The following is a 25,949-nucleotide window of genomic DNA, read 5'->3' as shown; positions in this document are numbered from 1 at the left end:
GACGAAGAATAGTCAGACAGCGTATAAATTGGATAAAGGATTGTAAGAAGAAAAAGAAAAAGGAGAAGATGAAGAAGAAAAAAAAGAAGTAGTAATAGTAGTAGAAGTTGAAACAGAATAACGCGCAATGATAATAGAATTGGAAAAAGACTTAATAGAAGAGGGTAATACAGAGGGATAGAAAGAGAAAAGGTCTCGCGGTATCGACACGGAAGTCGCGTCGTCTATTACGAGCACGGATAAACGGCCGAGCTGATGCTGTGGTAGGCGGCGAGGGCGGCGTGCGCGTGCGCAGGGGGCGCGGATGCGGCTGCGTGCGGCGAGGTGGCCATCGCGGATGCCGCCGCGGCTGCCATCATCATCTGTTGGTGCGTACGCTTTAGGGAGTTGGGAGTTGTGGCGGCGCTACTTGGGGTAATAGCAGTAGTAGTGGTGGTGTTCGACTGCGGCGCAGGGTGGTGGTTTTGGCTTTGGTTTTGGCTCAGTTGCAAGGGGGTGGTAGTGGCGGTACTGCCGATACCGGCGTGATTATTATTATTGTTATTATTATTCTGGCTCTGGTGGTGGTGGTGGTGATGGTGGTGGTGGTGATGGTGGGGGGTGATCGCGTCGTGCGGATAATAAGACGTTGACGATGGTGAGGTACTCACGACGTCCGGCGTACTGGCTCCGTCTGTGTGGCTGGTGCTGTCAGCGGTGCTCCTTGGTCCGCCACCGTCCAGACCGTTCCCGATCTCCGGTGGTTTCGAGCTCTCCCTGTCGTCGATCACTAGGTCGATCGGCATCTTTCCTTTTAAGCAGCTGATGTACCGGTGGCAGAAATTGTCGCATAGTTCATGGACCTACGATTGCATAAAGAAATAACGAATTGAATTAAACATTGGACATCTTTGATGGACGTTTGAACGTCACGTAATATAGGTATTCGAAATGGTACAAACGAGTCTTGACCCATTCTAGGCACCGTCGAGACGAGTTATTTAAACCGACTTTCACTTTCTCTCTCTCTCTCTCTCTCTTTCTCTCGTCTCTTCGGTTAATTTCAATATTCTTATAACCGCTATAAACATCGGCTAAATTGGCAACGATTTCGTTTGGTCGAATCGGAATGAACCCAGGATCCTATGGGCTTCGGGTAAAACGTTCACCCGGTATTTTCACCATCGAAGCCACGGTTCCAAAAGGGGCGCGCGCGGGATGGCGAGGCCGATACGAACGCTGGTATCGATACACAAAGATGGAGGAGGCCGGCGAAGAGCTCGTTGCATCTCGAGGCCGTGGAAGCGGTTCGGCAGCGAGCAACGAGACCCGTTGTATCGTCGATAGCGAGTCGAAGCGAGAGGGAGCGAGGAGGTCTGACCGGTGTCCAGTCGACCAGAATGTTATGTATGCAAATGAGGTCTGACAGGCCTATAGGATACCCGGTCCTCCAGCGTCCTCCTCACGGTTCATCCTCCTCCCGTTCCCCTTTCCCTGCCCCCCGGTCCTTGGACCGACTTCGTCTCTGCCTGGTCGCTCGATTCGGTTTAGAAAAAATGTATTATATAAGCAAAAGCAAATAAAAACGCTTATCTTGTTATATGTAAATCGACAGGGAGGAGAAACGGAGAGAAGCCAGGCGCATTACGAGGCGGCGTGTCTTCTCTCGTTGCAAGCGCGTACACGCGCTTTCTTCCTGGCCTCTCTCTTTTCTCCTCTTCTCTTCTCTTCTCTTCCCTTCTCGACGGACTTCTCCAACAGGCTCTGCCTGGCTGCCTCTCGGCAACCTATCCACCTAGTAGATACTTATACGACGTTCTTCTTATTAGGCATTTATATGTAATAGAGAAGACGGCCATCTTTGCCGTAGGCGGCACCGTCCAATGGTGGAAGGCCGTGGTCGACACCGACCACCGTAGACAATGCACGCGTTTATCATGCGTTAAACGTATGCGTATTGATCGGACGCGAAACCGATCCGCAGTCGATCCTCTTTTCATAGATCGTACCATACCGTACGTTGTCATGTTTAGTACGTTACATAGTACGGTATTTTATACTTCTTGCTCCGAGATTATTTTCCCCTTTTTTCCTTCATTCCGTAATGCTTCTTCACGAAGAACATCAAAGATCGACAAAGACGGCCGCGTTGGCTATACGTATATACACTGGGTCAGCGAGATCGTGGTTCTCATGGTGGTGCGCACGAGGTTCTCCAGAATTTTCTTCCAAGTACCAACTATGCCACGGAGGACGGTAACACAATGCCTCCTCGAGATGACTAGACTCTCTTTAACGCGGGACCAAAAGGGCGGCGAGAGGGGGCGGTGGAGAGAGAGCTCGAAGGACAGCAGCTATAATGCCGGACTGGTTAGAATTTGATCCGCCGGGAGTCGAGTCGAACCGGCCGACAATGCTCACCGAAGAAAAGAAACGGGGTTCCGTCTTTCCTTCTCTCTTTTTCTCTCTTTCTCTCCTCCCCAGGACGGATCGCCGAAAGGAGCCACGGCCTGAACGCTGAGAAGCGTTCACCTACACCGTACGCCTTTCTCTGTATACGTGGCGAGCACAGAAACACGGTTATCGAGCCATTTTTTACCGCTCGTACACGAGCTCGGAACACACCCCAGCCCCATCACTGAGCAAAAATCGTTTTTCGAACTTGGCATCGCGTGAAACTCGAATCTCCCGTCTCTATAATCGCTTTTAACCGCTCTAACTTCCGGCCCAAAAGGGACCGTGCCGCGGATAGTTTGTATCGGCTCGCGTGAGTGGATGCTCGAAGTTGATACCGTGCTCCGCGTTCACCAAAAACCTCTCCAGTATTCGGCTCATGATCTAGAACATGATACGATGCATCGCGGACACGAATTTTTGCCATCTATCGGCCCTCTGAATCGCGTCACCCTATACCGCAGACGATCGGTCCAACCGGCGCTGACACAGGATCCAACGGGTCCTCTACGACATTGACCGCTCTCGACTTTTATTAGAAACGGCGTGACCATTTTCTGCTCCGATTTCTTGTCACGAGCAAAAGGGCCTGGTGATCTGTCTGCGGTTTTTTTTAAATATCTATTACATGTATAATAGGTGATATGTCGAGAAATTTACATCCCCACTCATGAATACTAGATTACTTACGAGAAATTGTTAAAATCATTAAAGATTGCTATCTCAGATAATTCATACGTTCTACGAGTTCTCCATTTAATTTCACTGCAAATTTCTTCAATGAATTTTACATCGGAGATTGTGAGGACAACATATAATTGTTAATTTATTATTTCTCTACTTCTCTAGCAAACGGTTTCTGCCAATTTTCATCGCACTGTGATGTATGATTGTACGTGTTGGAGTATGTAGTAGCGAGACAGGTTAATGCTTAGTATAGCCAATGTATTTAAAATTATTTGTAGTGCAGAGTTAGTCGTCGTTCGCCCAGTATTATACACGGTAATCAGTACGTTCGCTCGATATTAACCCTTTGAGTGCTGTATACTCGCGGCCTATGCCGTCCGTACGGACGGCGCGCATCTAGCGCTGACGATCGCTGTGGACGGAATACTTTTTCGTTAGACTGAACTCTGTTGATTGACTATTCAAAGCGCAAATCGTAATAAGTTATAGTAATTCTTTTGCACGAGATTAAATGATTCAAGAGCGTTATTTTTCAGTTATTCTTAATTATTTATTATAAACATTGAAATTTACAGTTAACTAGAATTTGGGTAATAAACTAGAAAACAATAAACTAGGAAACTAAATTTAGTAAATATAACACAAGTTAATAATTTAGTTGTGTGTGAAAAATTCAGTGCTTGAGGAAACTAAAAAAACCAGATGTAGAGTTTTCTTACAAGTGGTGACCACTTCAACAATAACGAGCCACTATTGGCATTTGTTTACTGCCGTAAGGAATGCATTTATATTTATTTCACACAAACGTAATAGTATTACTTCTGCGTAGGTGTTCGGAAAAATTGAAAAACCCATACATGCGTCCTTAGCCCATGCCGGGCACTTACAGAAAGCGCATATATATGTCCTTAGTCCACACCGATAGCTTTCGCCAGATACCTATATGCGCCCACAGCACTCAAAGGGTTAATCGCTATAAGATTGCTCGATACTAACTCTGATTGTCTTAACGATCGTGTTCGTTTATTTATATTAGTGGAAGGAGTACCGGAAAGTATAAATTCGAATTCGGTTGACGGTTGCGTGTAGCGGCCATATTGTTTTGTCCAGAGTTTGTTTATTATTACATTTCGTATATCATAATGGTGTTAATACTCCGAGGCAAAACAACAACATGAGTCATCCTCGAATCGAATCGTCCTATGACTCATATACCGCTACAGTACATTTCGGAACCGTATTTTGCGCAGGTACAAGATTCAATCGTATCTGTGATAGACTGCATCCAATATCGTGTTTTATACAAGACCAGCAAGTGTTTCGACGTTAATGAACAAATATGTATGTAAAGAAAAAAAAAAACAAATAGAAACCCCCCCTTTAAAAAAATGTCCAAATTTAACTAGAAGATTCGAGAACTACCATGACATAATGATAAATATTCAAATTTAAGGCATCGGACGATTCTTCTGCCGTTCCACTTACAATATCATATCATTTCATCGCTCGCACTGCCGCATCGTTGACACAGTATCCCCCTGTCCTAAAGCCAAGGATATGCTAGGAAGCGCAGCACTTCTTTGGTATCTAATTCATCCAAGCGGGTACTAGCTTCTCGGATTTTCTGATACGGCGAACGGTTCGCGGTGGTAGAAGAACACGGCACGGAAAATATCGAGTGTCTCAAAGGATCGCCATTTCCTTCTCTCCTCGTCAACTTTCTGGTTCCATCGAAGAAGGTGAAAGCTCTTCCCCTCTTCGTCCTATCGATGGAATTATCCGGCGAAGCGCGGTGGTATTTAATTTCTGCGATGAACCGCGGGCGTAAACTTTCACGTGCCACTCCGAGGCCGAAATAAAAGCCACGAATAGGAATAAAAAGAGAGAGCGTATACACTTGCAAACAGCGAGGGGTATCGCTTTCATCGCGTCCCCGCGAACGCTTCTCGTGTTCCTCCGTAAGGTACATGCGACACCGGAGGCAACGCCATTACCGGAAGGTGGCTCTCCTTTGCGCGTGTAGAAGAAACGCCACAGAAGGAGACGAAAAATCGAGGCTGGTTCGCGATGACCGAGCACGATACCAGCTACAACGACAACGTCGCCTGTAACTCGAGATTATTCCCATTTTATGGCCGATTTAACAAGTTGCGAGAGGATAGGGATGTCGATTCGATGGCTCGCCAGTCGGCCAAACCGCCGGATTTTGTCCCTATTGCGCGTTAGAGACTTTCCCGTCAACATTCTATCTTCCTTGTTATCGTTACATAAATACATAAAAATAAAGATCTTAACACGTACATACGTCCAAGCATATAAACAGCAAATAAACAGAAAGAAGCATGGAATGTCGAGCCGCGCTATTCCATAAACCCAAGTCATATTTTCAAAATTATATTACGATCGACTAAGTAATGCTTCTAAGAACTAAAATTGCATTTGTTAGATTATCAAAGGAAAGAAGAAAATTTCCTTGCTTACGGGTGTTCACGCCCAGATAGATCCCCGCGAGTTTCTGTTTCAGAGAGTTCAACCAGTCCGCGGTGATCGTCGATGTTCCGGGTGAAAAGGGACAGCGACAGCGAGAAGAAGCGTGTCGCCGACGAACGGAGAGCAGCGGGCGCTCCACTCGAAACGAGTTCTCGATTCAAAGACTTCTTAAACGGCCCGTTGTCCCTTCTTCCTTTCTCTGCCTCCTTTCTCCTCCTCTTGCATCGTGCGAGGGGAGGTTCCGCACGAGGCGACATTATACCATCGCGACGTGCCCTCTCCGCCCCCAAGAACTTCGCGTACCCCAGGCTCCCCCTCGTTCCTCCTTTCATTCGATCCCCGAAATTACTCGAGAATTTACGTAAACGAAGGAACGAACGAGCAAGTGTCTCTCCCTCTTTGTACTCTCTCTCCTACCTCATCCCTTTCTGTCGACGGCCTCTCGGAAAGGCAAACGGCTCGAAGAATGGAACGGATCTGGGGTACGCGTAGGAACACAGCGAGGAAAGGAGGGAAAGAAAGAAAGAAGAGGAGGAAAAAAAGAAAGAAAGAAGGAAAGAGGAGCGCAGAGCGAACCCCATTTACGGCACAATGGGTTCCTTTGAAGCCGAAGGTAATGAAGGTTTCGGGGTGTCTGTCTCGGTTCCTCTACCGTGCCCCGATTCACAACCTGACCACCCCTTACGGCACGCACGATACCTATATACCGGGTGTACCCCTACGAACGACTCGTACTATGCGTTCCATTCAGCTATCGATGACGTCTTGGTCCTGGCGAACGGAAGGAGTGGAGAGTCATTCTGGTTTTCAAATGTTTAATTCGCGAACAGTGTTCGCCAACACATTCGCTAATGGAGACGCATTTCATATCAGGGATCGTGTTGTAGAACAGATATATCATAGATATTATTATTTAATCTCTCTTTTTGTAGTCAAAACTTTGCAGTCTATGTTAAAGAAGATTGAATATTTATAGTCTGCGCTTTTAAAAAGTTATTTTCAATTTTCACAGTTTTTCGCCCTAATTTTAATTTTACAACCGACTCTATTAATTTCCAAATAAACAATTAAAATCCAGATAGGTGAATCCTTTTTAATAGCCACGGCTACGCTATTCTTTACGATCGAAAAGGTGCTGAAATGGAGACAGAGGGTAACAGCCTGCGGAGCAACCCGGATGTCCTGGCCGTCGAGATGTCCACGAAAACACATAACCCGAACAACGGGGAAAGGAGGCACGCGGATGTCCCTACAGGACTAGGTATAACTTAGAACCAGTTTCTAAGGTAGGACAGCTGGAGGAGAGGGTTGTGCCCGCGTGTTGCGCCGGTATGAATCCCGGTTGGTATGCACGGTGCGCCATAATATCCCATAAGAAATTTACCGCTCTCTAACCGGTGATAGCGTGTATATACGGTGGTGTGTGCCACGAGTGTACAGGTCCAAGGGAGAAGAACGAACGACGAAGACGAACGGAGGAAAACGTGGTAGCTGAACGAAGACGACGAACTAGGCTGCAACTCAAGGAAAGATCGATGTGGAAAGAGAGGCCGACTCGCGATGGAGGGAGGCAGAGAGGTTGTATAGAGCGAACAAGAAAGTTGAACGAAACGAGAGAAAGAGCAATAAAGAAGAAGAAACCTTCCTTCCATGCATCGGGCCCCTGCAAAACGTAATTATGCTAATACGCGATTGGCTCGAAAATGTTAAATGCACGAAGCGCAGCACCGCGGGCTACCATGCTTCTCCCTATTGGTCAAACATCCTCGTCCCTCTCGATACACCTCTTCCTCTCTCGTCTCGTTTCTCTCTTCATCTATCACTTTCTCGTCCTCTGTCTGTCGTTCGTTGCTCGGAGCTCCAGATATTTATGGAATCTTCTTGATCGCGCGTTCGCTGCATTCCGCTTTGCTCGCTCGCTCCGCGTCCTCCATGTCCCGGCTCTGCTCGTCCCCGGAGGACTCCGGGGACCAAGAACGTTTCAATCTTCATTACCGTCGATGCCAGTGCGGCGCACACCGTGCCAAATTGCGGTCAGGTTTTGTCGCGGCTTTTCGAGACCCGCCCCGATATCGCGACCGACGATCTCGCTGAAATAAATCCACCGGTTGGCGTATTGGAATCGTAGGAGCCTGGACTTGTGGGAGGAAAAAGCTACGATCGAATATCGGTTTGGCGTCTTGATCCTGGTGAGACGGTTTCTTATCTCTTAGCGGTCTTCCATAGGAGGATGACTGTACGCCGATTTCTTGCAACTCCGATCTGTACTTTCGACGTTCCAGTAGAAGAATCGATTGATATCTTTCGTGGGAATGTACGTGTAATTCTTTCTATGTAGAAAAATTGATGAAACTAGAGAAATGTTACAGTTCTTCCAATTTCTAGATTCCAGTTTTCAAGTCGTCTTGTTAATACAGTGGGAAGATGCGAAAGTGATTTATGTTTGAGCGAATAGAGCGCAACAGGAACTGAACGTTTATGTTACAAATCGTATAGTATTAGTGGTAGACGACGAATATACATATTTATTTCTTTTAGTTTTAATTTCGCCTATCGTCCAGTTGGTTATATTTCCAGTCTTTTTAACGCATATTTCCTATCATCTTTTTTGCCAAGACTTTTTAAATAAAAGAATGACGATAGTGATTACGATTTTGCATGTAACGGACCAAGTACGACCATCAGAATTTCTTTGCATGAGTAATCGACGTGCATAAGAGAAAGTACCTACTCAGGATGCTTAAAGAAGAAAGAGAGGAAGAAGGGTTGGCCCGCGTGTACGCCAGGCCAGCATGGATTCGCCGGTAGGTAGCCCCGGCCTTTATAATAATGTAATCGCGGCAAATGAGGAAAATTGGTATAAAATTGCAGGATCGACCAGTCGATCCAGGCGGGCCTGTCGAGAGGGAGCAACACACACGAGGGGCGCATCGAGACGGCCTGGTCTCCCTTGGCCAATGGCTGCCGCCACGTCAGCTGCCATTTCGATGGAAATGCGATGGATGTCCGCTATTTCGTATGATAAAATATCGGCGCAAAAACGGCGTAGCCGGGCCAAACGGGGCCCGCCCCGGTATTCTGCGGCCACGCAAACAGCTCCTCCTGAAAACTTGCACTCTCTTTCCTTCTCCCTTTCTCTTTTCTGTTGCGCACACCGGCTTTACCGGTCGAACGGTTATCAATCGTTAGCGGGGGAAAAACGGGCCGAAACATGCCGGCCTTCTAATGCAATATTTATTTACCGTGGTCCCGAAGTAACAACGCGAGAACGCACGCGGAATATTAACCGGCTGCCCGGTTCAATTAATCCCGACCGCTGTTCCTCTCGTGTCGTCGATTGAACCGTGACACGAACCAACCTGCAACTTTTTCGACGTCCGCTGGGACCGATCACGGCCGCGGTATCTTCCGACCCTGTCTTAATTAGAATTCGGGGAAAATCGAAAGTTGCTGCCGATAGAATCTTTAGTCGTAATACCTGTACTAACTGTACAAAGCAATGACGTTGTGGATTATCGAAGACTTGTGAATGAATTTCGTTTAAATTAATTATGTCACTCGTTATGGACCGCCGATATTTTATACGTCTATAATATTTATAAATTATTTCAACTAATTTAATTATTTAATACTCCTCTGTACGATTGCAGGATTTAAAACTGACGTAATTAAAATTGTCTCGTCTACATTCGTTTTCAACACCATGACTAAAAGAGGTTCTGATTAATGCAAAGCTCGATGAATAATTTAATTACTCGATCTTAGTAATTAATATTTATATTTATATTTTACTAACTACCTTTCGTATTAAGAATGAATATGCTAATACACGTCCTCTATGTTCGGCTTCTCGGTATAACACAGTTCGTACCATTTTATGCGATCTAATACGAGACATGTACTCCGATTTACAGGTTTCCGGTTTACGAGAGGCAAGGGAAAAAATCACGATCTCGGTGGAGAAAGATGGCCGTTCCAATGCAAACAACTTGGAGCGTGCACCGTGTTCGTACGTCTAGCGGCCATTGGACAGCTAAATGACGCCACTTACGGCTGGAACTCGGCCCGAGTCGAGCAAACCGCCAAGGCGTGCACCATAGCCGACCGACGACCGACGACGGGTGGTGCCGAGCTTTCACTACAATTACGGAAAATTGCGCTCCGCCCGTAACAGTTGTTTTTCAAGCGTTACGAACGGCTTATCTACCGCGACACCCGGTAATCCCCGACAATTGGAGCGGACGAGAGAACACGCCGCTCGCTGACGTTCGCTAGTACGCTTGAAAGTTCACCTAAACGCGTCAACCTCGCGCTTACTCTACAGTTTTACCTACTTGTTCAGTTATTAATGGAACTATACCCTTTGGTTTATGCTAGTCATCGTTACACTTATATTGTAAGCCGTAGCGTATGAAGACAACATGACGAATCATATTTTTATAAAGTTTATAAGTATATATTTTCATACGATTTCGAAATGAATTGTCTTTAGCATCCTCCTCTATTCTCAAACCTGAGGAGTTTCAACATGTAGTAGTAAAATACTTCCTTTCAAATGATAAGTAATATAAAATTTAGAGAATTAAGAAATGTGGACGTGAGCGATGTGTTTATGCGATTCTTTATCGCGAATGAATACCGTTTTGATTCAAGAAATGTCCATCAACTATTGTTAATGTATCTAACAATTAAAGGATTAGAAACATACGCGAATGATAAAACGATAATAAAATGATCTATGAAAAAGGTAAAAATAATTAGAGGTTTAGAAACTTGATAGCACAAAGTAGGAAATTTCATACGTTACGGTATTATTATATCTATTATTACACTACTAGGTATATTACTAAGTATATTATTTTTTAATCGATCTTAACCAATTTATGAAGCTATATAAAATATTACTATTTTGTAAGAAATATAACTACATCAGCCAAGAAATCATAATTCTTTGCAACATTTTATATAGCCTTGGAAATGGGAAGAAAACGTGGAATTTGAAAAGTGCTCACCTTTTCGAGCTCGAGGAGGTGAAACCGGAGGACCTGGATCGCCTGTACCATCTGAAACAAAAAAATAAAAGGAACCGAATAAAATTCGTTCGCCAGAGGCTGTGCACCGGATCGACACAAAGGAGTAAAAGGGGATCGAACCAAAGGGAAGGTGGAATACGAAACTTCGACGATCTCACAGAATCCACAACCAAAGATTTCGAGACTGGCGTATCGCGAGCGATTCCATTTATTTCCCTCGTACATGGAAAGCTCCGCGGACTATCGGTCGATTCACTCCGCGAGGATTAACGGGAATTAATTATTATTGCATCTGCACGCCGCTAATTGCGTCCCCGAAATTCCGTGTGCTCCATCGAGCGATCGATACGCATCGGGCATAGATGGTACCGGTTCAACGACCGTGTATGTCGATATCGTGTATGTAACGACGTGCAGACCTCTCGAGTAAGAAGAAACACGGCGAAGAGAGACCATTAGAAAATCTTCGTACACGATTTCTTGCTTCAGCCTATGTATATAAGTATTAAGATACTTGCTGATATTTAATACGAATTCAATTTTTCCCATTACTTTTATTTTCTACCTACTTTGCGATAAATCTGTTACTTTATCCGCATCACATCTAGCTTTTAATTCCTATTTACTCTTTTTATATAATAGCACCGTATCCCTTTCGATAAATTTAATTCTATTAACCGAATGTGTATATCGGTCAACAAACTCGATGACGAAATCGATATTTTTCATGACTCTATAATAGTCTTGAACTTAGTGAGTCAACAGTTATTACTTGTAATAACTAGGTTTATCAATTATTATTCTTCCTCTTATCTTTTTGCCTTTGTCTTCCATCTGCTTCGTTCGTCACGTCTTGTTTGTATTTAATGTGCTAAAATATGTATTTATCATGTTCTCCGTTAATAAATATTTACGATATTTAAATATTTACGCGTAACTAACTAAATACGTGTTTAACTCTTAGAACTTGTCGCAGCTTATCAATAAAAGGTAACATATATATATATATTTGGACGCCTTAATACTGGCCGGCTTACTTCTTCCCCCTTCTCCTTTTTCTCCTTTTCCTCCCTCTTACTCTGGATAATTGCTAAAAATAACGATATCTCGTAATTTTCTCTCGGCACGATTTCACGTTGCCCGATCGTCGTCGTGCCTTCGCTATCAGGTCCGCGCGAATGGACTGTGCTCATCGCGGGCAGTTTCTTCTCCGACTAACCTTCCACTCTTCCTTCTTTATTTCTTCGAATCGGCATCGGCCATGTATATATAAATACGCGTTTTTCTAAAGCAACACACGGTCACGCTTCTCCGAGGGCGTTTCGTATCGAATGTGTGCATTGTGCATACTCGAGCTACGACCATCGGCATAATTTTCCGATACGGCGTTACGTTTAAAGCCACCTCGAAGCCCTCTCCGGATCCACGTCCCCTCCTGTCCCTCTTTTACCGACCACTTGGCGACCGATCGAACGAGGAAACGGGGTGTCCTCCCTCTTCTCCGCTCAGCTAGCAGGAGCGGCGATTCAATTAGGCAAAGCGGCAATCTTAATTGTTAATTAACATTATATTTATGCAATTATGGCCCATTATGATTCCGCGTGGCCGATAACGAAGCGACCGCGATGAGTGCTCCCTCAGATAGTGACTGCTTCGAGAGCTACCTTACCTCCTTCTTCTTCGCCATCCTTCTCAACGCACCTTCGTCTCCACCTTCTTCCTACCGGCCCTTTCGGTACCGCCACCGATCAACGAGATCCACAGGACGCACGTGTGCCTGCCGATGCGAGTCCTCGCGATACCGACAATCCGCAATTAGCTTTTAATGGAGTGGAAGTGGTCAACCTCGAGGAGAGTCTTTGTAGTCGTAGGTGAAGGTTTTTGAAAGAGGTGCCGAAAGGAAGGCGGTTTGGAGAAATTATTGTATCGGAGAGAGCTCGTTTTGATATGAATCTTCCGAAAGCGGAAGATTGGTAATAGATGTTGTTTTGTGGGAACGATATAGAGTTTAGAAAAGGAGATTAGTATGGAGAAATTATATACTAGTCGATATAATTAAGGAATTGTTAGCATGGATGATTTTATCGTATCAACTAAATGAACAAAGGAAAAGAGGAAATTCTGTAAACTTGAGTAATACGTTATTACATTGCGTTAAAGGCGGTATTTAAAACAGTTGTGAAAGAGAAAAAGAAATGTACGAATGTAACGAATGTCTAAATAATCCACTAATTATTGTGAGCAATATATACACGTACTTTTATGCAGAAGTTGGCCTCATTCAATATAATAGAGAAGATTCTAGCCGGTCAGTAATATTGACTCATATAATGAAATAATTAATTTTTTTCGAAATTTCACAGAAGTGTTCTAGATGAGATATAAAATAATACCCTACATTTATTTATATAATTTACTATTTCCTACTAATCTGGTTATCTAATTTATTTGTGGAAATCCTCGCGGAGCTTGAAGAAAGATAACCACCCTAATACAAGTTCTATCTCTATATAACGAGAATAAATGCTAATGGAAATAAGTTTAAGCGTTTTAGAAATGAAAGCTTTCTCCATGAGATTCCCGAGCGAAAGTAAAACAAAAATTTGGCGCGGGACACGAAGGAATTTTTATAATGGAGGTAGCACACTTTACTAACTTCCGTGATGAGAGCCTCGTATCGGGGCCTTTCTGCGAGATAATAAAGAAGAAGAGGCCACAATGAAAGGACGTCGTCAACACGTCTCTCGATGCGATAACACCGATTCGTCGAATAATAAAGAACCTCCGATTGGATGCCGACAGTCGGATAACGAAGTGAAAAGTGGCCACGGTTACGAGTCCCGTAAATATCACACCGAACCAGCGCATTGGGTTATAAAATCGAGGTCCAGTTCGCTAAAACGGCGCGTTAAAGCAAGAATCACAGTAGATCGGATCGACATAATTAAATGCATGATCTTAGTGTCTTGTTCGCGTTTACTATCTCTTGTTTTCTTCCCCGTCGAAGGAGAGTAAACCAAGCGAGGGAAAACCGATGATCATCGAGGCGCTCGTTATTCGCAATTACCGAGCCACGTAATTGGAAATGAAGGGTTAATTGATGCATGTTCGAACGTAGTAAACCGTTATTAGAATATCGTCGCGACTGGATTTTGTCGCGCTCTAAGCTTTTGCTTATCAAGATGCAAGCAGATTGTACATGATAATAGACGATGAGGAGTTTTTTATCGTTTAAAATCTTTTTTGATGTATTTTATCTATGAAGGTTTAGTAATTTTCGTAGCATCTGTCAAATGTTTAGCATGCGCTAAAATCTATCGTGTATTAATAGGTGTGAGGTAAAATTCACGTCACGCTATCTCTTTTTAACAAACGTATGAGTTATTACTTTTTTGATGAAATAATGGTTAAAAATTGAATTGGAGAAAATGATTAAAAAGCATCATTTTCCTCCACTTTTTAACTTATGCAATTGATTAGTATCGCTTTTGAGCAGCTTAAACAGTAGACAAACAGAAAGAATAATTATTTCGTAGGTACAAGTTTCGTCCTACTATGCAACAAAGATTATAGATTTCAATAAACACGGTAATTTCTAGCCACATATCTGATTAATATAAACAAGAAAGTCGCAATATTTCGGCTCCATATATCTCTACTTTCTCTACTAAATTAGCGCATTTCATATTCTGCCTAGTAAACTCACATCGCATACCTCATCCCTTCTATCCACCTCACATTATTACGGACACGCAACAGAATTTTTAAATCAACGTAATTCCTTAATTTGCCATCACTAGTTGAATGAAGAAGAAAATCGCGAGAGGAAGGAAAATCTGTGATCGAGAATCGAATCTCAAACGGTTTGCAACGACTGTACGTTCGTCGACGAGGAACAAGCGAAGGGCGTCGAAGAAGGCGAGGTGAAAAAAGACGCGCAGGCACGCCGCAGCAAGCAGAATGCGCTTCGAGAGAAAAAGAGAAGATGGTATCGCGGTGGTAACGAACGGACGCGCAACACTCGCAGGGGCTGCGAGTGCTCGAGTTGACGAGATGGTGCGAGGCGAGCAGTCGATTCGCTGCGACGCGTTCCTCCGCTCTCTGTCCGCGCGCGCACAATGTGTCCTCTATATCCGAGCTGCGGTTTTGTTGCTTCTCGACCAGCGAAAGCAGCACCCGCTGCCTCGTTCCTCGCCGCACGTTTCGTTATCTGCTCCGGCCAGCTCGATGTTCTCGCGCGTTTCTCTCGCCTCGATCGAACGCCATCGCAAATATGTGTAACGTATATATGTACGATGATCCCGTGTATGAATTCGAGAATTATCGAAACGAATGCCAGATGCATCGAAGTTTTCTTGAACTTCCTCTGGAAGCACAATATCTTCTCTATGCTCTTATAGACTGCATATCACTTTTGGCTCACTGTAATTCGATCGTTTATGACTTGGGCTCTAAATGGAATAAGAGAATACGTTTTCTAACATTTTCACGTTTAACACGTTGAGTATAAACAATATTACGTTTTAAATTGTCAATAATTAATTAGTTGATAATTGAGTTTGTGCTTGATAAAACAGCTTTTAATTTTAGTGTACTATGTCATCCTCGCGAAAAAATAAAAAAGGAAAAATATGTTTCTATCGCCAGCAATTAATAACAATAAATTTCTAGCCACAACTTAAGAGACATTTGATCTTGAAACGATTAATATTCTATGCAGTATATTTTAATATTTCGAGAAAAAACGTTTGCAATTATCTTTATCTCATATATGTTTCATGTATGTGTTACAACCATTTATGTGTATCCATAACTTTTATTCTACAAAATATACCTAACTTATCTTATTTCTTCTTGTGTTTAAGATTTTATACTTCTCATTACATAGTGAAATTTTCATATTTTCTATCAATTCCATAGTTCAAATCTCCCATAAACTTCCAATAAACGAACAACAATAAAAACAAGTGAATCCATCCTTTTCAATCCCAATCGTAATCAACTACAGTTATATTATTTTATGTATCAATTACAGTTACATTATATTATACAATTGCATAATATAACATAATTAGAATTTCTCGTTCCTCTATTTCCATTTCGTCGATTCATCATTTCTCCATTTCTACTTCAAAGAACAAAATCGCAAAGATACTACCGAGCAAGACAACGGACACGCAATACGCAAGAAGCATAGATCGCAAATGATCGAGTCATCGTAATTCACGAGTGTTAACCGCCTCCGTCCCGTTATGCCATTCTCGATGTGCATTCTTCCCTCACGATCTCGGCGGCGAGGTTTTGCCACGATCGCTCATCACGTGATATTAATTAGCCTTGCAGCAGCATGCTGTAAGGATGAAGAGGGCCTGGAGGAGAATCGGAAGAGGAGGACGAGAAAAACTGCGAAATGCGCGAAGAAACGAGGAGATGGTGTTATTTATAAGCAGACAGGGACGAAACAGTCGGAAGCGACGCCCGATGATGCGGCCTCCGCCCTACGCTCGCTGCTTGCTCGAAACGCCTCTCGATCCTCTTCGCTCTTGCACGTTTTCCGGCGGCGTTCGACGCACACGCTGCCGTGTATACGCAAGCGTATTTGATGCATGCCCAAGATACGAGACGCGTACGCGCGTAAATGAGCGCCGTGTCGAGGCCCAGCGATTCATGCACGCTGATTTCCACTGTTTTTGTACATCCTTGTCCTTCTTCATTCCACTAAACGAAGCCTTCGCGACGAAACGTGATGTATGTGTTGTATTTTTGATATGTTTTAAGCATTGGTGGGAAATTTATGACGCGATAATGTTGTGGAAAAGCTGCGATGCGAGATATACATGACAAATGAATGTCAGGTTTTCGAAGAAATTTTATTCGCGAGTGTACTATAATGGGTTAGTGCAGTCGTCACTCGTTTTCATTTCGATTGCTTTTGAAAGATACTAATTTTTCATTGTTCACATTTCCTGAATCCTCTTGCATAGTCATTTGCTTAAATAGTATGTATTGGTGAAGTGATAAGTTATGTGCGTATTCTGTGTTTCACACAACTTTACAAATTTGAGTCAAATAGGATTATCTGGTGACTTGTAGCTCGTAAAATTTATTTCTGGAGTTTCATTCGCTTCGTTACTAAACTTGTTATCGTTATGCAAGAGGCTGTATTGATACTAATAGCTCGTAGAATTTCAGTAGTAGTATTAGTCCTATTGTGTATGAGATCTCTGACAATTGAAAGACGGAGACTATTCAGTAGCCAATAGATCTATACACTTTTGATTTAGTGCATCGAACATTTAAATTCTATTTGAATTATTTTTATAGTCAGAATATACAACTCTGTAATATGATATAAGTACAGTTGTATGAAATGTAGGAGAATAAACGTGGTATTCAATGTTCTGAGAATTTTCATGCTTCCTTTGATGTAAGTCGTATCTGCTGATGATTTATAAGACACGTTTCTGCGTCTGACGAAGATTTTACCTTTGATAATTACCATACACTGTCGATTGATTTAATACGTGAAAATAGATAGGAATATGTTTTTGGTAAGCGGAGAGCTCGTTTCCGCGTCGATTGCGTCGTGTTCGGCAACTTTTGGCGGCCAGTGTACTCCTTCAATGCCAACTAATTTGCCCGAATTAAAGAGAACGAGACGGATCGCGAGACTTCAGAATTAGACACGCCGCTTGAAATAATTGAGGATTGGCTGTAATACTACATTTGTTAGAATTCTACATCTCCAAACTAATACATCCAAACTTTTCATTCCACATAAAATATGCATAATATTTCAAGTAATATATTAAGAACGTAAGAATTGATTATTTCTGATTATACGGAAATAAGAAAAGGAAAACAGCAAGACAAGAAAGCTTCGAATTACTGGCACTATGTAGCAATCTAATTAAAAGCCATCTTGAGACCAAGCCGCAAATTAGCTAACGCGACAACGACGCCCATTAATCTGCGCCAATGAACCCCGTCATCCTCGACACCTATAAACCGCGCGATTTCTCGTCTGCCTGCTCAGTTTCGATCATACCAAGTCGCTCGCCAAGTCGTCCTCGTATTAATTGATCCTCGTTTAGGAAGAGAAAAAGCCAGAAACGAGCCAGACGGACGACACCAACGCCAATTATAAAAGAAAGAGACACCAAAAGAATTTATAAAGTTGCGTTGCATATGAATAAAGTCGATTCATGGAGTAGCTGTGAGAAACGATGAGATAGCTCGTTATCGAGTTGAAGTAGCTAATTAATGGTACGTGTTAGGATATCATTCAGAAGTATAAGTACTCGCTATACATTGTTGTAACATCGATGATACAAAATAATAATTGCAGTTTCTACTTAATCATTTCAAATCTCACGAAATGGAACTGAAATTAAGGTCGATATATTTTTGCGGATTTAGTATTGTAACTATAATGGAATTATATATACCACTAATATGACTTAAGACATTATATATTTCTATATTACGCATTTTACTATTGCAACATTAACATTAGAACTATCGACAACTATGGAATTTGCAACCAAAAAGATCAAAATGGATGGTATCTATATAAACAAATACGCAACGCAATGCAAGAAACAAATCTTCGTTCATATTTTTTGTAAAAAATCGTTGCAATTCTTAAAAGTAAATCTATAAAATATCTTCCAAAGATAACTTTATAATAAGTCTATAAAACAATTATAAAATTAGTAAAGCAATAAAACTTCCGTCAAAGTATATCGAACCTATATTTTCTTCAAGTCACAATGAATTTATGAAATTTCTAATAGAAAATTAGAAACGACTACATGTTAATAGAAAAAAAACCAATGAATTCTAACAACATGTAAGGAGTTGACTGACGGAAGCGGAAGAAGAGCCAAGGACTTTGTACGACGACGAAAGGTGGAAAAGGGAAGGTCAGGCTCTGTGCTTCAACGGCCGATATTCAACGGAATTTCCAACTGGTCGAGAGGATCTACGACGTCGTAAATCTCGCGGTTGACGCGGCGCGGTCCGTTGTGATACTAAATAGAAATATGGATAAGCGGCGCGCGAGGCGAAAGAAGCGAAATAAATTACGCTCGCCGCGCGGCCTCCTCCTGTCGCGTCGTCGCCGCGCGACCACCGGAACGAGCCTCGATGATTTAATAATTGTAACCGATAAACGAGTCACCGGCCGTTGCTAATTGAATTGCGCCGCGATTCTACGTCAGCGAATCGATGAAGAGTTCCTCGATCCCTATTCGTCTGATTCTTTTCAACGTATCAATCGATCGTGATGTATTGAGAAAGAATATCGCCAATACCGATGGCTATTATTATAACTTATAATACTACTATAATTTATAAGTATTCGGGCATTTTGATCAATTTCTATTAACAAAGAGTACAAATTGAAAGCATCTAATTACTGATTAGAATACTATGCAAACTGCATACATTAATGTCGAGAGTGTTTTTATCAGTTTGCAAGTACCTTGTTAATCTAATCTGTAATTTACAATTAGGTTGGCAACTAAGTGATTGCGGATTTTGTCATTAGATGTTGTTGACCATAATTAAAGAATCCCAAGATAGAGATGATAACATGTAATTTAACTGGAAAGTTATAGACAGAACGAGTTACAGTAGGTTTGTTTTATATTATTAGTCCAACGATCGTAAAATATTATATCGTGATAAGATTAATTTTGTTTAATTTGTGTATTAGCTTTTTAAACCAGACGAAACTACTTAGTTATTATAAAAGTTCTTTATCTCGGGGCTGTTTAATTTCTGAGTTACAGAACTGATAAAAAAAAAGATTCTTTGAAACTGATAGAAAGACCACCGCTGTTAATTTAAAACGATTACATGTATAAACGAGTAGATTTCACATACCGTCCTATAACGTGTACGCTAAATCCATAATACGAATATCGATCTCATCAGAAGATAATGAGTATTACTATCAGTAATTAAATGATCCATATGGTTATACTACCTTTATCTAAAAACTATTACAAGCGATTACACAATGTTATTCTTGTTCGAGCTAGTAGACAAATTATTTTTCGTAGCGTAGCGTAACCGACAAGATCTTAACAGGTACGACGGTGTAATTTCAAGTAATAAAATACTATCTTCTAACAAACTTTTCATATCTTACCAAATAGACCAATAAATACATATTTCTACGAACGATTTGTTTCTTCCGTTGTATTCATAACTCTAAATTTGCATAAACATTCGCAATCTGATAATTATCTAATAAAGAATTAATATTTTAATATACCTAATATCATATTACCTATAATATAATAATATGATATATTATATTGTAATAATATTACCTAAAAAAGAATAATTTTAATATACCATTCTTGTAAAGTTTACAAGGTGATGTACCTTACGAAACGTGGGGGGAGAACATATACAGCAACTTGACACACTATCGAGCGGTTTATCGTAGAAAAATAGACGACAACGATTCTGTCCAAGAATATCCATAGACCAAACAATTCCGATAACATTGTTAAGCATTCAATATAAGGAAGAACCGATAGTCAGTTATCTCGAAGCGCAACCACGAGACGCGCTAACGACAAAGCGAATCACGTGACGGCGCACACCGCTGTCGAATCCTTTGCTTTCGTCTTTCGTCTATCTATATACGTGCACGAGCGGCGTCTCTAATGAATGGTCGTTAATTGTATCAATTATTAACGAGGGACATCGCGCGAACGCCGTGACGACTCTTATCGATGTCCAGTGATTTACGAGCCGAGCCTCCTTCTCTTCACTTCGTTCTGCTTCTCCTCTCTCCTTCCGTTCGTCTCTATCGCGTATACGTTCGTCTTCTTCCGACATGTAAACGTTGATTCGACTCAACACTTGGCCGATTCGCGACCGCTTCATTATCGGTCGTGCCTCGTGTGCCCGACGTCGAAAATACCACGCGACGCCCTGCCACCGCCGACGTCGCCCCCTGCCGCACCCTTATTTCCTGGTAATTAATTTCCAACCACCGATCCCGGCCACTGTCACGTTCGCGTGTAACTTATTCATTGACCATTTGCCCCAACCGTCTTCTCGTTGTCCTCGTCTACTCCGTTTACTTCTCTGCCTGCGCGATTTTCTCATTTCTTCCTTCTACCTTTCTGTTTATCTTTTCTGTTTTTGAGAATGTTTCCTCATGGCGAGGAGTTTATTCATGTTGCGCGACGAATACCGCAAGGTATCAATGGAAAAGAGAGTTTACGACAATGGAATGCCCTATTTTGCAAAAGATTATGACATTCTTCCATCAGTGAATGTATATTTACAAATATTAGAAAGATTTTCAATGGATATTCGTCGAATATCTATAGATATGTTTAATATTTGTCGATATTTATTGACATTTAACGCTTCGCAGAAAAAACCTGGAAATTGGAATAGGAAGATCTTCGAAATAGAAAGAATCATGTAATATCAATCGATATTCGACGATTTTCGTTTAAAGTGTTTTTCTATTCCATATTTCCTTTCAGAAGCATTGACACGCAATTAAGAAGGAATTTGAAGGACTTTGTTTTCGGGGTTTGAGGAAATCGTTTAGAGGAACGTAAGAGGAGGCGTGAAACAGGAGCGATGGAGGAAACGATCGCCTCGAGGCCGACGAGGCACTTTCGGCTAAAACGACGGACTCCGTTTCCCTGGCTGTGTATACAGAAGGAAACTGTCGAAGAAGCTGCGGTACACGGTAGTCGAGAACGTTGTGCAAGCAAAGGACGGTTTATATATGACCCTCCGGCACGTTCGATGGGCCAACATACTCGACGCGACAATGTTTAAATATTGCTAAGCAGCGCGATACTTGCCATCGATAAACATACCGTGATGAAAATACACCCTGTCAATTCCATTCTGAACCAGTCTGTCGACAATGTGTCGATTCATTCGTCCTTGATTCGATGGAAATAAAATTTGGGGAATTGTTTGCGAAGGAATTCGATCCTAGATATGTTCCAGAAACAAAAATCTTCCAATTATCCGAAAGTTCGACGTTCGAGGTTAGTATTTTTGAATAGGTCGCTTCCCTTTTCCCAAAGAATCGTCCTTTGGCCTTTTCTCTTTCTTTCTTCCCTCGCGGACCACCCAGGCTAGGCGATAACTTCTTTCTTCCCTTTCCTTCATTTTTTTCCTTTTTCTCCCGTCTCTTCTGCTTTCTTCTCTTTTGGCTGCAGCTCTCTCGCGGTGGCAAGAGAGACCTTTCCCCGTCCTCCACGGATCTCCTCGTGTTTCTTCCTGGCCGTGTCCCTATATATACCTACACCTCGCGGTCGTTCTTTCTGCGCTCGAGACTATGGACTGGATTAGGTTACGACGAGGCTGGGCTTGCCTCTCTTACTCCTTCGGCTGTGACGTTCCCGTCGACTCGTCGGGACTATAAATCTCCGGCTATTAAGACGGTAGTCCGCCGTTTTGATGGCCCGTGCCAGGACGCACTGTCATCTCAATATGTATTCTTCGTTATGCCCGCGAACACTGTGCCAAGGGTTGCACGCATCCAGTTCTGCGTTCAAACTTACTCGGTTTGCCGCTTTTCCCGGCGAATAATAATTTTTGATGGAATGGAATCGTTGGTCATTGTTTTCAAACGAATTTCTCAGACATTTATAGATATTGATTTTAGAAACAGGCCTGTGTGTCGTGAAAAGTATCCACGTGAGATATCGCTAAAGACAATTTCTTAAGTTTAATGGAAGAACTTAAAACGATCATAATTAAAGAAACGGTTGTTAATTATCACAAGGACTCAAGAATCATAGCAGAATCAAGACGAACATGTTGCCAACAATGTTACCAGTCAGTTACATTTTTTTCATCACATATGTTTCAATTGTTACTAATTCTTGAATTATAATTGTTCTTAATTGATACATTTAAAAAGAGGAAACATATAGATAATATCCAATGACCTTTTATGGTACAATATGTAACGCGATATGTACCGTCGTGTATTGTATTAAGATCATTGCATCACGAACATCATTTACGAGATTTCTCATTCTAATGAAATAAGCGATCGTTTAATCGTCGTGAATACGAATGCTGAATATTTAACTGACGTTAGACGAATAGCTCATAGAAATGATAAATATCCCTGCATATAAATCTTCCTACCAGTAGATCAGTAATTTATATCTTTTCAAAGCCCGATTGTTAACATTTCCACGATAAATCTTTTAAACGTAACGCTATTAGAACATCGTCGAAACTCCCGGTGATTATTAACTTAGCGCGTTTTATATAGCATCTGTTTGTCGTTTCTTTCCGCTTTAAACGATAATAGAACGACACTTGCTTTCGCGACGTATCGCCATATTTGGCGAAACGAACAAAAAGAGAGAATCGAGAGGGCCGGCTAGAAATTTATTCGGCGGCCGAACAGGAAACAACATCGTTAGGCGTCGTTTTTTCGTCGATTCCGCAAATTTTCAATTTTACATTCGTACAGATTAGACCATAGAGATACGGGCGGGAGGAACGAGCGCCGATCTGAGCCGGCAATTACGTTAATCGGCGCTTGATTTACGATAACCGACCGAGAATACGTGTAACGAGCACGCGTGGCTTCCTGTGCCACCGCCACCTGTGTTTTACGAAACATTTTCGAGGCTATTAACGTTCTAACAAGGTCTCGTCACTTGACCTCAACAGGGTCAAATTTTGTGAAAAATCCTATACCCTGAAAAGAAATTTCTTTCCAAAAAAAGTACCTGATTCGATATCGAGTGCGAACATGTAAAATTTCAATATATTATTTCTTATTACTCTGAAACGCTACATTATTACGTTGTACAATAATTATACTCATTGAAATATAGAATGGTAGAATTAAGCAACATCATGATAGAATAAAATCATACAATTTTATGTAGAACAGAATTCTATAACTCTAACATATTAATTTCTCATTTGCACAATTCTGCATAGGGAAATGAGGTTACGTAAGATTCTTCATAAAATTTGCAGAGAACGTATAGCTCTCCCGACGAGCAGCAGTGCCTGGCGTCGTTCTCGAAAGAAAAACGCGTCAGCGCATCCATTTGCATGCGATCGAGGCCGTGGAATTCCTGGCGCATTTTTCACAGCGATTCGCAACAGGCGTCGATCGTGCCTCGTGAACCTATTTTTCAACGTCACCTGCGCCAAGGTAAACAACTCACGCAGAAACACGGAGAATCGGCCAGCTCCCGCTTATCGGTCATTATCGAACCGTCTCGTGCACGATCAACCGCAGTTTAATCGATATAACCGCGCGAAATAATTTTGTATTCAGATATTTCCCTCGATATCGTTGCCATTTCCGTTTCATTGCTACTTAACCGTTTAAAAATCATTAAAACACACAGTTTCGTTTAATAACATGTAAAGCATGTTTGAAGTTACTCGTGATAAGTGCAAGCATGGCTAAAACGACTTTGCAAAGTGCTTCTGTCATCTGTACTGTTTGCTTCGTAGTTTCTCTCTTCGTATTTTTTCTTCCTCTTTTTCTTTTTTTTTTTTTTTAAGCCACCTATCAGATTGTTTTATAGGAAGTCCTCTAATAGCTGCTATTACGCTTTATCTTGCCAGTTCGCTCTGTTGTCTCAATTGTCCGTTGCTTCTCGACGCTTCTCTTCTCCATAATAATACCCGCGTTTCCGCGATACCATCGGGAGTTTGTAATTTTCTACGACTTTATTTTCCCTCTCGCGTTTGCATGTTTAGCGCGCCACTCCATTAATGAGCGAACGAATGAACCAATAAATCTTGTAGCTTTATAAAGTAACTTCCGTCCACTATCATGCCATATTCGTAAACCTACAAATGACCGTGTACATTTTAGACTGCTTTCCACTATTCGTTATACATACATTACACCGATTTGTATCCAACGATGTGCATAAATAAAATATAACGGGACAGATGAAAAGTCACGCCGCCGGATAGATGGTGCAAAGTTTCCAGGCAAAAATTGTCAGCCATCGGAGAGCAAATATTTCGATAATTTAGACGGGGACACATCTTGCGTCACACAAAGTTGCGAGAAAGTGCCCTGTCCTCGTCGCCAGGAAGACCGGTATAATGGACCACCAGCGTGGCAGCGCGTTCGCCAGTTCCTCTGTTACGTTATACTTTACACATGCTTCTCTGCTCCCCACCCCTTGGAGAACGCTTCTTTAACTCCTGACTCGTCCAACAGAATCTCCACGAGGCACACCTCCTACGAGCTCGCGGACAGCTTTTTATTTCTAATTCGCGAACCGGCCTCCAAAAGAAACCAGACGACGCACGAACGAAGCGGTGCATCGCTGGCAGAACGACAGTGGCGTGGGCGTAAAGAGTTTCGGCGCAGCCAGCTGCTCCGAAAGTTGCCCGAAATCGACATGAAACTCTTCGAAACAACGTGGAGTCTTCATTCGTTTTTTATTCATAGTATTTACGGCAGATTCGAAGCTTAATCTAAAAATCATCGCGATAATTAACTGATATTTAGAGTGTAAATCTTAGAAAGCAATTTATTGTTTACTTTATTCAATTTCTATTTCATTTCTATTTCATACATTTCTATTTCAATAATGAAAACATTTCTCCGGTATATACTTAACACTTTTGCGTACAAAAACGAGAAAAATTTTCTATGTAAATGACGTCAACAAATAATGTAAGATGATTTACTCAAGTATTCAGCCATTTGTTAAGATTTCCAAACAGTTCATGGAATTTTCTACAAAAAGAAAATGAGTAAATATAGATATCTGAGAAAATGATACTGGCAAAGCAAGAAACGAGTCATTCAATTACTCAATTATGTTTGTCACATGAATATATAAGAAAGTCAATAAACAACCTTCTACATCGTTCGGGACAAAATCGCCTTTAGACACGAAAATTCCGTGTACGTGCTACGAGTTAGCCACCCAACGATTTCGATTTTCCAATCATACATATAATCAAACACGCAACCAGGGCCAACGTCGTTGTCTCCAAGACGGGCAATTATTCGCGCAGAACCTGGTTCGAATAACAAGCTGCGCATCGCGTACCTTCGAGATCCGTGTAACTACCGTTCTGTCACGTAGCTCGTTACCAGCGTCGCTCATTAGATCTGAGGAAGCATCCGGGCACGCGATCGACCATGTAAATCATCGTTCGTTCGAAACGATCAACCCTTTACCTAGCATGAGAAGAAATACGATAACATAAAAAGCAAGAAACATTTCCTAATTTCGATTGGTGAAATTTATGGGAAATTTATGATGAATTTTTTCCTTGATTTTTGGATAG

At 42.0% G+C, this 25,949-nt stretch overlaps 1 protein-coding gene across 6 annotated transcripts in view; it reads right to left on the bottom strand.

Annotated features, from left to right (window-relative positions):
* LOC126922340 (homeobox protein homothorax) overlaps window positions 1–25,949 on the bottom strand; it is a 500,699-nt gene that overhangs the window by 433,159 nt on the left and 41,591 nt on the right. For all 6 annotated transcript variants that reach the window (XM_050734824.1, XM_050734825.1, XM_050734826.1 and 3 more), the window contains exons 5-6: window positions 10,623–10,673; window positions 651–842 (exon numbers count right to left, since the gene is read on the bottom strand). In XM_050734824.1, the coding sequence (XP_050590781.1) occupies window positions 651–842; window positions 10,623–10,673 (243 nt within the window). The remainder of the gene's footprint in view (window positions 1–650; window positions 843–10,622; window positions 10,674–25,949) is intronic.

Source organism: Bombus affinis, chromosome 11 (genome assembly GCF_024516045.1).
Source record: "Bombus affinis isolate iyBomAffi1 chromosome 11, iyBomAffi1.2, whole genome shotgun sequence".
Taxonomy (NCBI): Eukaryota; Metazoa; Arthropoda; class Insecta; order Hymenoptera; family Apidae; genus Bombus; species Bombus affinis.
This window is presented reverse-complemented; position numbering and strand designations above follow the sequence as displayed.